Below are 13,389 nucleotides of genomic sequence, written 5' to 3' on the forward strand. Positions count from 1 at the left end.
TTGGCAGTATGTGCATTTGATCCAGGAGCCTCACGCACCAGCTAAGCAAAATGTCCCCATTTTTGAACTTTTTCATTGGTCTGAAAAAACGTACGTGCCTACAGATATGTGGCTAAATTGAGTGTGCCTACTGCACTGGCCAATTGGCTAGCTCAAATCACTGTGCCTACAGCGTTTCCACGACCCCGGACACAGCAAAGTTTGAATCCTGGAACATATTCCAGTCTGTGCTAGCGAAACAACAGTCCTGTAGTTTAGCATTCGCTTCATCGGACCACTTCAGTATTGAGCGCGTCACTGGTACTGAGTTTTTGTTTGTAAAACAGGAATCCGGAGGATCAAGTTATGGTCAGATTTGCCCAATGGAGGGCGAGGGAGAACTTTAAGCTTTTCTGTGTGGAGTCAAGGTGATTTAGAGTTTTGTTTCCTCTAGTTGCACAGGTGACATGCTGGTAGAAATGAGGTAAGATGGAGTACAGTTTCCCTGCATTAAATTCCCCGGCCACTAGGAGCGCTGCCTCTGGATGAGCATTTTCTTGTTTGCTTATGGCCCTGTACAGCTGGTTGAGTCTTAGTTCCAGGATCGGTTTGAGGTGGAATATAGATAGTTACAAAAAATATAGATGACCTATATTTTACATTTCATTGTTGTAATGGCCTATAGAAAAAAATAACTCCCCCAAAATGTATGCAGAAAAGTATGCATTACAACTTTAAGAATAATACATGTTTTTATAGGCCACCCAGTGGCATTATGCATTGAGATTCAAGTTATTTTACTTTCTAAAATATGTCAGAATAATGTGGGAATTGCCTGACTAAATAGACAGCATGCTCCCGACACAAACACACTATTCATGTCTGGCCATGTGGGAGCTAGTCAGTCTGGCCATTTGTGATGTTAAAGAGTTATTGAGGGCTTACTGTATCATGTTTTAAAACGGTTTCCCTTTGTAATGGAACGCTTTGTATGGAAAACCAAGTTGAAGCCTCCATGTTGTCTTGCTCATAATTAACCACACATGGTTTTACTGCAACAATCACAACAGATTAGCACAACACCCTTCAATTGAAACGGTGGGAAACAAACGCCTACATCTCTCATTAAAAACGTATCAGGAATGAGATCATGGAATAATTATATTGGAGCAGTAGAAATTCTAAATCAGCTACCATAACTTCAAGGACCAAACTCTGTCCTGGGCCACTCCATGCAATCTGTCTACCTGACAGATTATGTGTAGGCTATATGTGTGCAGCCTGCGTGTGATAAATAATCCACTTAATGAAGGAACAGCTTCGGGAATCCATGTTTTTTAAAATCAATTATATACAGTGCCTTTGGAAAGTATTCAGATCCCTTGACCTTTTCCAAATTTTGTTAAGTTACAGCTTTATTCTGAAATGGATTAAATATATTTCTCACCCATCTACACACAATAAACCATAATGACAAAGTAAAAACATGTTTATTGACAGTTTTTTGCACATTTATTGAAAATATCTAATTTACATAAGTCAATACTTGTAGAAGCACAATTGGCAGTGATTACAGCTATGAGTCTTTCTGGGTAAATCTCGGAAGAGCTTTCCACACCTGGATTGTGCAACATTTGCCCATTTTATTCTTTACAAAATTCTTCAAGCTCTGTCAAATTGGTTGTTGATCATTGCTAGACAACTGTTTTCAGGTCTTGCCATAGATTTTCAGTAGATTTCAGTCAACTTTAACTCAGCCACTCATGCTTAAAAATATGGAGAGCGGTACTCCGTAATGTGTTGCATTGGATTATTCTGTACAGGCTTCCTTTTCACTCTGTCAATTAGGTTAGTATTGTGGAGTAACTGCAATGTTGATCCTTTCTCACTTTTCTCCTATCACAGTCATTAAACTCTAACTGTTTTAAAATGACCATTGCCCACATGGTGAAATCCCTGAGCGCTTTCCTTCCTTTCCAGTTAGGAAGGACGCCTGTATCTTTGTAGTGACTGGGTGTATTGATACACCATCCAACATGTAACTAATGGCTTCACCATGCTCAAAGGGATATTCAATGTCTGCTTTTTTCATTTTTACTCGTCTACCGATAAGGGCCTTTCTTTGTGAGACATTTGGAAACCTCCCTGGTCTTTGTGGTTGTATCTGTGGTTGAAATTCACTGCTCAAATGAGGGACCTTACAAATTAATTGCACTCGAGTGAGTCCATGCAACCTATTAATCAAATTAAACTTTATTTGTCACATGCGCCGAATACAACAAGTGTAGACTTTACCGTGAAATGCTTACTTACAAGCCCTTAACCAACAGTGCAGTTCAAGAAGAGTTGAGGTAATTTGTTCATGTAGGTAGGGGTGAAGTGACTATGCATAGATAATAAATTGCGAGTAGCAGCAGTTTACAAAAGGGCGGGTCAATGTAATTTGTCCAGTGGCAATTTTATTAATAGTTCAGCAGTCTAATGGCTTGGGGGTAGAAGCTGTTGAGGAGCCCAGTGGTCCTAGTCTTGGTGCTCCGGTACCACTTGCTGTGCGGTAGCAGAGAACAGTCTGACTTTGGTGACTGGAGTCTCTGACAATTTTATGGGCTTTCCTCTGACACCGCCTATTGTATAGGTTTCTGGATGGCAGGAAGCTAATGCAGCCGGCGGTGATGCAGCCGGTCAGGATGCTCTCGATAGTGCAGCTGTAGAACCTTTTTGAGGATCTGAGGACCCATACCAAATCTTTTGCCCATCAGGAGACTAAAAAGGTTTTTGTCGTGCACGCTTCACTACTGTCTTGGTATATTTGTACCATGATAGTTTGTTGGTGATGTGGACATCAAGGAACTTAACTCTCGACCCGCTCCACTGCAGCCCCGTCGGTGTTAATGGGAGCCTGTTTGGGCCGCCTTTTCCTGTAGTCCACGATCAGATCCTTTTGTCTTGCTCACATTGAGGGAGAGGTTGTTGTCCTGGCACCACACTGCTAGTTCTATTACCTCCTCCCTATAGGCCGTCTCATCGTTGTCGGTGATCAGGCCTACCACTGTTGTGTCGTCAGCAAACTTAATGATGGTGTTTGCGTCGCGTTTGTCCACGCTATCGTGGGTGAACAGGGAATACAGGAGGGGATTAGGTACACACCCCTGAGGGGCCCCAGTGTTAAGGATCAGCGTGGCAGATGTGTTGTTCCCTACTCTTACCACCTGGTGGTGGCCCGCAGGAAGTCCAGGATCCAGTTGCAGAGGGAGGTGTTTAGCCCCAGGGTCCTTAGCTTAGTGATGAGCTTTGAGGGCACTATGGTGTTGAACGCTGAGCTGTAGTCAATTAATAGCATTCTCACATAGGTGTTCCTTTTGTCCAGGTGAGGAAGGGTAGTTTGGAGTGCAATTGAGATTGCGTCATCTGTGGATCTGTTTGGGCGATATGCAAATTGGAGTGGGTCTAGGGTGTCTGGGAGGATGCTGTTGATGTGAACCATGATCAGCCTTTCAAAGCGCTCCATGGCTACCGACCTGAGAGCCACGGGGCGGTAATCATTTAGGTAGGTTACCTTCGCTTCCTTGGGCACAGGGACTATGGTGGTCTGCTTGAAACATGTAGGTATTACAGACTCGGTCAGGGAGAGGTTGAGAATGTCAGTGAAGACACTTGACAGTTGGTACGTGCATGCTTTGAGTACCCGTCCTCGTAATCCGTCTGGCCCAGCGGCTTTGTGAATGTTGACCTGTTTAATGGTTTTGTTCGCTTCGGCTACCGAGAGCGTTATCACGCTGTCACCCAGAACAGCTGGTGCTCTCGTGCATGCTTCAGTGTTGCTTGCCTCAAAGCGAGCATATTATGTGACTTGTTAAGCAAATTTTTACTCCTTAACTTATTTTTACTTTCCATAACAGAGGTTGAATACTTACTGACTCAAGACATTTCAGCTTTTCATTTTCTATTAATTAGCAAATGTTTAGAAAAACATAATTTTACTTTGACATTATGGGTTATTGTGTGTAGGCCAGTGACAAAAACATCTAAATGTAATCCATTTTACATTCAGGCTGTAACACAACAAAATGTGGAAAAAGTGATGGGGTGTGAATACTTTCCAAAGGCACTATATAAAACTTTGGAAGACGTTTCGGGCTGAAGTCTGTTACTGGCTGATGACCGGCGCTTACAGAAAACACTTCAGCAGTTTAACTAGTAGAATTAGGTTTCTCACGTAGCCTTCCTGTCTGTATTTTATTGTGTTCTGTGAAATGCAGACACCTTGCATCCTATTTTTAGTCCTTTTTTTTCTTACTTAAAAAAAAAATGTTAATCTTCTTTTAACTGTGAATGTGTATCATGCTGCCTACCTGTTATGGCCATGTAGTTTACCTAAACAATTGTTTTATTTTTATGTGTCACAATGATGRAATAGCAGTTGTTTCAAGCTGATTGTAATTGTTAACCAGCTTAAAGGAGTCATGCCTGCTTATTACAACAGTAAGCATATGTTATGTTCATGACTTTTAATTTTTAATTTTTTAATAAATATATCGACCTTACGAAGGAAGGGTGAAGTCGAGGCTCTTCAGATGAGTATCTTTATTCTATGGCGGCATAGTAGATGCTTTATATCTTATGAAGTTGTAATTCTCACAGCAACCACTTGATGTCGCATCTATCATAAGAAACAGGTAAATAGCGGCCTCTGTTTGAACGTGATATTGCCACTGCTTTGCTGTGGTTAAATTTGGATTCCTTGAATTTCTAAATATAATAGACCCATGCAAATTCACCCAAACGTAGCAGCCTTTGACGGGAGTCTACAGGATTCAGAACTGGATCACTGTGCAACCAAATATACCTGTAGCTTTGCTAAGCCGTAGTACCTGTTGGAGAAAGGTTATATTTCTTCAAGTATATTTATTTTATTCAATTCTACAGCTAGGGATTCTCAACAAAGACCATCATATAATGAAACCAAATGCTACCCAAACCTTTGGTTATATGAAATGATGAAACGTTGCAATTCCCTCTTGTTTTATTGCTCACAACCTGTTTTCTTTTCCCTCAGGTGTTTTGGTATGTTGCTGAGCCCAGGCCTGAAGGTTCGGAACAGTGACATGCACCTTCTAGACATGGTGAGCAGAATACTGAGCAGCTCTCAGGGGGCTTTCATTCAGTCACATGATGACCACGTTACAAACTGCACGCCGTCTACTGAACTAAACTATCACTGACTTATTTTGTCATTAGTTGACCTGAGTGTTGGACAGGCTAAACAGAGTTGAATTGAAGTTGAAGTTCTTTGGGGTTTGATTGGAATGGCTTTGCTCTTGTATATCGTTTCTCACTATTCTCTGTGTGTATGTGCCCTTGTGAAGGAGTCCATGGGGAAGAGCTCGGATGGAAAGTCCTATCTGATCACGGGAACCTGGAACCCCAACATGGCTGCCTTCCARGTGCTGAATGAAGACACACCTAAAGGTGAGGCCAAACCCCCAATCCACCAGCCTAGCATACTGCAGCATGTCACTGTTAACCAGCCTAGCAGGTAATTGTCAAAGCATAGCTTGTCATACAGAATACTGCTGTCACATTCATAGCTGGCCAGGCAGATCCTTCGATTTTTGTCTCTTTCATCAATTCCAATGGATGTCTTTGCCCAGAATACGTAGGCTGAATAATACATCAAAAATGAAAGATACATGTTTTATTATAGTGTCCGTCTTACCTTTTTCATGTGAGGTTGGATGAAAAAGCTTAAGTTATGATAATGACAAGGGGAAGGTACTTATTTGCTTTTTGAGACCARAAGATTCTTTCTCTGCAGTACAAAGCTTATTTGAATAGCAATATTGTTGTTGTGTTCTGGGATGTGTTTAGAGCGCTAGCAGCGTTCAGCCTCAGTGGTTATCAGGGTCAGAGACAGAAGAAAGGGGATGTGGTAGACTTKAATGGTTTTGAGCTTTTCATTTCTGCCTAATCATAGCTAATGGTCCTGTCCAGGTTGTTCCAGACTCAACCTATATAGCTAGCATCCAACCAACAGGTCATATTATAACAAAAATCTATGAAATTAAATGTTATTTTTTTTTTAGATCATTATCAAGTTAAATGATGTAGTTGGCTAAAATTGTGTTAACTTTTTCGTAGTTTGAACAGTCACAAAATAGTCAATGCCTCTAACATTTGATACCACCTTTTCCTTTAGATGGCTTGCAAAATGTCATATTTCTCCTTTTTGACACAGGCAGCCAGATAGACGTTGTTGATTTTGACACCTTCTTTTCATATATCGGGGCCCAGTGTGTAATGCACAGTAAGACACTACCGAGCAGTGCAAGGGCAAGACATCACCTCACTGAACTCATCACAGTGYCTTCAGAAAGTATTCATACTAGAGGTCGACCGATTATGATTTTTCAACACCGATACCAATTATTGGAAGACCAAAAAAAGCCAATACCGATTAATCGGCCAATTGATTTTTTTGTAATAATGACAATTACAATACTGAATGGACACTTATTTTAACTTAATATAATACATCAATATAATCAATTTAGCCTCAAATAAATAATGAAACATGTTCAATTTGGTTTAAAWAATGCAAAAACAAAGTGTTGGAGAAAGTAAAAGTGCAATATGTGCCATGTAAAYGTTTAAGTTCCTTGCTCAGAACATGAGAACATATGAAAGCTGGTGGTTCCTTTTAACATGCGTCTTCAATATTCCCAGGTAAGAAATTTTAGGTTGTAGTTATTATAGGAATTATAGGACTATTTCTCTCTCCGATTTGTATTTCATATACCTTTGACTATTGGATGTTCTTATAGGCACTTTAGTTTTGCCAGTTTAACAGTATAGCTTCCGTCCCTCTCCTCGCTCCTACCTGGGCTCGAACCAGGAACACATCGACAACAGCCACCCTCGAAGCAGCGTTACCCATGCAGAGCAAGGGGAACAACTACTCCAAGTCTCAGAGCGAGTGACGTTTGAAACGCTATTAGCGCGCACCCCGCTAACTAACTAGCCTAATCTCGGGAGTTGATAGGCTTGAAGTCATAAATAGCACAATGCTTGAAGCAGAGCGAAGAGCTGCTGGCAAATGCAGGAAAGTGCTGTTTGAATGAATGCTTACGAGCCTGCTGCTGCCTACCATCGCTCAGTCAGACTGCTTTATCAAATCATAGACTTAATTATAACATAATAACACACACGAATACGAGCCTTTGGTCATTGAAATGGTCGAACCCGGAAAATATCATTTCGGAAAAACAAAATGTTTATTCTTTCAGTGAAATACGGAACCATTCCGTATTTTATCTAATGAATGGCATCCCCAAGTCTAAATATTCCTGTTACATTGTACAACCTTCAATKTTATGTCATAATTATGTACAATTCTGGCAAATTAATTACGGCCTTTGTTAGGAATAAGTGGACTTCATACAGTTCGCAATGAGCCAGGCGGCCCAAACTGCTGCATRTACCCTGACTGCTTGCACGGAACGCAAGAGAAGTGACACAACTTCCCTAATTATAAAAAATTCAYGTTAGCGGGCAATATTAACTAAATAGGCAGGTTTAAAAATATATACTTGTGTACTGATTTTAAAGAAAGGCATTGATGTTTATGGTTAGGCACATTGGTGCAACGACCTTTTTTCGCAAATGCGCTTATTAAATCATCACCGTTTGTCGAAGTAGGCGCATCGATTATATGCAACGCAGGACACGCTAGATAAACTAGTAATATCATCCACCATGTGTAGTTAACTAGTGATTATGATTGATTGATTGTTTTTTATAAGATACGTTTAATGCTAGCTAGCAACTTACCTTGGCTTCTTGCTGCCCTCGCGTAACAGGTAGTCAGCCTGCCACACAGGCTCCTCGTGGAGTGCAATGTAATCAGGTGGTTAGAGCGTTGGACTAGTTAACTGTAAGGTTGCAAGATTAAATCCCCGAGCTGACAAGGTAAAAATCTGTCGTTCTGCCCCTGAACAAGGCAGTTAACCCACCGTTCCTAGGCCGTCATTGAAAATAAGAATGTGTATTTAACTTTGCAAGTTTAACTAGGCAAGTCAAAAATTTTATTGTTAAAATGTGGTCTACACACAATACCCCATAATGATAAAGTGAAACATTTTTGCTAATTTATTGAAATTTAAATACATATCTAATTTACATAAGCATTCACACCGCCCAGTCAATACTTTGTAGAAGCACCTTTGGCGGTGATTACAGCTTTGAGTGGTCTTGGGTATGTCTATCAGCTTTGTACATCTGGATTTGGGGATTTTCTCCCGTTTTTCCTTGCAGATTTTCTAAAGCTCTGTTAAGTTAGATTGTGAGCGGCGGTGAACCACAATCTTGAAGTCTTTCCACACATTTTCAATGGGACTCAAGTCTGGGCTTTGGTTGGGCCACTCAAGGACTTTCACATTCTTGTTCTCAAGCCATTCCAGTGTTTTGGCTGTATGCTTCAGATCATTGTCTTGTTGGAAAGTAAATCTTCGCCCCAGTCTAGGGTTGTTTGCACTCTGGAGCAGGTTCTCAGTTGACCAAACCGGTTGCTCAGTTTGGTCTGACTGCCAACTCTAGGCAGAGTCCGGGTAGTTCCKTATGTTTTCCATTTCCCAATGATGGAGACCACTGTGCTCTTAAACTTTCAGAMCCCAGGAATAGTAGCTGCTGCCTAGGCATGGGGATCCATAATAAATACAAACACTCTAGGAATTGTTTTCTACCCTTCCCCAGATAAACCTCATCACAATTCTATCTCGGAGATCTATAGACAGTTCCTTGGACTTCATGGCATAGTTTCTGCTCTGACATGCACTGTCAACTGTGGGACCTTTATATAGACAGGAGTTTTTCTTTCTAAATTATGTCCAAACAATTGATGGACTCCARTCAAGTTTTAGTGACAGCTCAAGGATGATCAGAGGAAATTGGATGAGCCTGAGATCAATTTGGAGTGTCATAGTATTTGTGTGTGTGAGAAAATCTATTTAATCCGTTTTGAATTCAGGCTKTAACACAACAATGTGAAATAAGTCAAGGGGTATGAATAGTTTCTGACTATATCAAACAAATTAGCAGCGCAAACGAGTTGCTTACTCGGAAGTCAGGAGAGTGACTTGAACCTAAATGGCAGCTTGTCAAAGCAACCCGTCTCAGGGGAGTTAGGTAGTCTAAACTACAAAGCAACCCTTCTCAGGGGAGTTAGGTAGTCTAAACTACAAAGCAACCCGTCTNGTCTCAGGGGAGTTAGGTAGTCTAAACTACAAAGCAACCCGTCTCAGGGGAGTTAGGTAGTCTAAACTACAAAGCCACACTTTTTCCTCAAAGAAAACAGACCATTTTTTAAATGATGTTTCCACCCAGGGAGAAGCTGCTGATGAAACTGGCAGAACATGCATGTAAACTTTAGATATTAATGTGTTACATCAGCATTGGTTGGCGCTGGAGAAGAGCAGCCCCGCTATAAATAATATATTTTTTATTGTAGCTAATAGTTAAAAAAAAATGTTTTATATGAAGCTGTAGGCACAGGCACACTGCCCACAAAACATGAACATACTTTTTTGAGTTGTACAAAATAGCCTGTAGACACAAGGCTTTGACTCTTACACTATCTAGTGAAGAACCATCCCTTTAAACCATGCAGCTTACTTCATGTCAAAACTGGGAGAGACTAAACAACAGCCTTAGCGATCTTAGCTAAACAAATCCTTCTTTGTCTTCGATTCGGCCCACGGGGAAAGTAGTCCTATGGTATCTGAAGCTTGAAGGGATKCCGTTTCCGAAAACATCTTTCTAAACCAACATTTTATCCTTGACTTTATCCTAATTGGAATACATTTGTAGGCCATTCTTTACAAGGCAGTGTTGTGGATGTTTCTTTTGGTTCATTACAATAATAAAACCTTCTCACTGTGAGGTTTTTCCCCCTCTGTTTTACACCTCAGCGATTGCTATCTSTTCTTTTTTACATTTCTTGCAATTGTTTTTCCCACCCCAAAAATATAATGTTGGAAAATCTGTTACCCCAGATGTCACTTTTTGCTATAGGACAGATTAGATTCACGCAGTTCTTCATCACAATATATCATTTGGAATGCAGTTTCCTTAGCTTCTAAATAATTCATAGATGTTCAAAGAGTTAGTTGTTCTTGGTTGTAGTAAGACTATTGATAAATGCAGAATTGAAATCATATATCTTCCTTTGGGAATGGTGAGCGAGGTAGGTGAGGTGAGCGAGGTAGGTGAGGTGCTGTCCGTAGTATGATAGTTAGTGGCTGCTGTGGGATCCAAGATTTTTCTTAGTAAATCATGGTGGTGTACCTAATTTAAAACAGCAGGTGCTAAATGTTTTCATCCCTCTAAACACACAATTAAAGCAAGTTAATACCTTTTAGACTTTATCCACTTCAATTGTCAACCTGCAATGCCCACTTTGACTAGTGCAGGTAGCCTACATGGTACTTGTTTAAATTCTAGAGCCACTGTTTGCACTACAAACAGAGCTCTGTTTTAACCCCCCCACCACCCCTAGCCCTCCAGTGTGTGACCTTGACCTTTGTGGCGATCTCTCTCCAGACAAGCAGGTGTACATGACTGTGGCCGTGGACCTGGTGGTGACTGAGGTGTTGGAGCCAGTGCGCTTCCTGCTGGAGACCCTGGTGCGCGTCTACCCGGCCAACGAGCGCTTCTGGTACTTCAGCCGCAAGGCCTTCAGCGAGACCTTCTACCTCAAACTCAAACAGGTACCTGGGCACTTAGTAGGCCTAGATAGCACAACCTCATCAGAGTCGTATTCATTAGATATCTTTCTCATCAGGATGTTTTTCCACCAACTTTACCATGCGGCCAACTTTTTGTCGCTTATTCTTTATATCTGAAAGGTATTGCCGGTAACAAAGCCTGTGCTTTTATTTCCGCCAGCCGACGTAGTCATGATTTGCGGTAATGKATTTAAAAGTCCCACCAACCCCTCAGTATAAACGTTGCCTTTCATTTTGCAGTCTTTGGCACGCATTAAATCATCAACATACTGTTGTCCAACATCACACTTTTCTTTTCATTCACAAATCTTCACAAAAAATGCTTTTTATATATATTTATTTTTATACACACACACACACATATACAGTGGGGAGAACAAGTATTTGATACCCTGCTGATTTTGCAGGTTTTCCTACTTACAAAGCATGTAGAGGTCTGTAATTTTTATCATAGGTACACTTCAACTGTGAGAGACGGAATCTAAAGACAATATCAAAATCTGGCGAACGCAACTGCACATTGTATGATTTTTGAAGAATTAATTAGCCTTTATTGCATGACATAAGTATTTGATACATCAGAAAGCAGAACTTAATATTTGGTACAGAAACCTTTGTTTGCAATTACAGAGATCATACGTTTCCTGTAGTTCTTGACCAGGTTTGCACACACTGCAGCAGGGATTTTGGCCACTCCTCCATACAGACCTTCTCCAGATCCTTTAGGTTTGGGGCTGTCGCTGGGCAATACGGACTTTCAGCTCCCTCCAAAGATTTTCTATTGGGTTCAGGTCTGGAGACTGGCTAGGCCACTCCAGGACCTTGAGATGTTCTTACGGAGCCAAGTCTAAAAAGCCTTTTTCCTTGTGGGGCCCAGCGACATGTTGGAATTTAACTTGCTTTACTCTCCTTGTGAGGACTTCTGGTCCCCACAAGGGGAGAGAAACCATATCACTCACAGAGTCACTCGGAAAAGTCAGTTCAGACAGATCCAGCACAGAGGCACAGTTCCTGAGTTCCACTCGTGTCAGATTGTAATTTAGAATGGGAAATTAATGTGTTCATGCAAAAAATGTCAGTGCATCGAACCAAATCGTTTCAAACTAAAAATATTGTTCCTGTATTGTATCTACAGGAGATGCGCATCGAWTCATGCTTGGAAGGAGTGATGCACATCCCTAATTCTAGCCAACTCATATAATTACCAGAACATATCTGACAACACTTTAAGGAGACAACTTTTTATTCATCTTAACAGGAAAATACAAGGTCATTATTTTCAAATGATTTACAAGTAGGCTACGGCAAGCAGCTAACTTACTGTTGGGAATGTGAAGAAATTAAAGCAGTGGAAAGTCTGAATTTAAAAGGAGGAATTTAGAACATGCAGCTGTCAGGTCACCATGACAACGGGCGTAACAACAGGGTCAAATTTGAATGTCTTTAGCTCCTTCCCGGCAAACGTAATGGCTATAATAAAAGGCAAATGCCTACAAGAAGATGAAAAATTGTTCTGTTTTGAAAGAGCACACCTAATGTTTTAACCAACCTTCTCTTATTGTTCTAGTAGTCCTCCCTGTTTTGCCCTGCTGGCTTCCATTTTGTTTATTGTGAATACGACAAGGGACAATACAAGAGGGCTGTTGTGTGTTCTGCTTACTGGTCCTACGAATTTCGACTCTAAAAGATGAAAAGCAATACCATGACTTGCACGAAGGTGGAGGTATCGGTCGTATTGTTTTCTTATGGTAGTCCTCCATGTTATGTGAGAATTAGATGACCCTGCACAGACTCAGGAAACAAAGCCACTTACAACTATCAAGATATCCCTCTATTATCTAATCAGATGCAACCGAGCCTGTTGGGTACTCGCGTACAACCACACCCAATGTACTTGACCCATGCCCCTCCGAACTCCTCTAAATGGAAAAATGCATGAGAGCGACTACTCATTCAATTGCCGGCCAAGCAGACGAGTGCATCCCCATCCAAGCCAGAGTTGGAAACACAAACCCTTTGCCTGTTTGTTTGAAAGGCAGATATCCTCTCCACTCTGCTTCCGGGGAGCAGGTGAGGCAGCAAACGGAGGCTTTGGGTCCGTCCCAAATGGCAACCTATTCCCTATGTAGTGCACTGCTTAGGATGCGTTTGGGTCGTAGCCTGTGTATCATTGGGAGCCCTAATACGAGGAAGCCTGTCATTATCTGGCTGTAGTAATTAGGACCCTGGCTGATTGCCTCTCTCTCTAGTTATCTAATCAGCAGGCAGGAAAGAATGCCGGCTGCTGTAGTTAGAAGCTAATTAAAAGAGAGCCATTGTAGAGTGTGCACAAGATTCTAATCCTAGCCACGTATATGATTTCATTTGTTCCGCGGACCTCTCATTAACGGCGGAATAACAGTCACTGTTGTGACACTCTACATATTTCACGCCTGGTTCACAAGGAAATAAAAAGGGTTTGAGGTGTTGGTGGAGGGTCCTTCACTAGGGTATTATTGCAAACATTGCTTATTGTGACATCCTTATCTATACTCTCTAAACCTTAGTAAATTATAATATTCCCGTAATATGTCATGTCACGTATGACTGTCGATAGTGATTAGAAAACTATGGTAATGCATTGCCTATAAAT

The 13,389-nt window shown here is 41.2% G+C and overlaps 1 protein-coding gene across 1 annotated transcript in view; it reads left to right on the plus strand.

The window, feature by feature from the left end:
- LOC111952600 (rab GTPase-activating protein 1-like) overlaps window positions 1-13,389 on the plus strand; it is a 159,056-nt gene that overhangs the window by 18,376 nt on the left and 127,291 nt on the right. The window contains 3 exon segments of the mRNA XM_070435100.1: window positions 5,036-5,102; window positions 5,346-5,448; window positions 10,573-10,739. Of these exon segments, the coding sequence (XP_070291201.1) occupies window positions 5,036-5,102; window positions 5,346-5,448; window positions 10,573-10,739 (337 nt within the window).

This window comes from Salvelinus sp. IW2-2015, linkage group LG26, assembly GCF_002910315.2.
Source record: "Salvelinus sp. IW2-2015 linkage group LG26, ASM291031v2, whole genome shotgun sequence".
Taxonomy (NCBI): Eukaryota; Metazoa; Chordata; class Actinopteri; order Salmoniformes; family Salmonidae; genus Salvelinus; species Salvelinus sp. IW2-2015.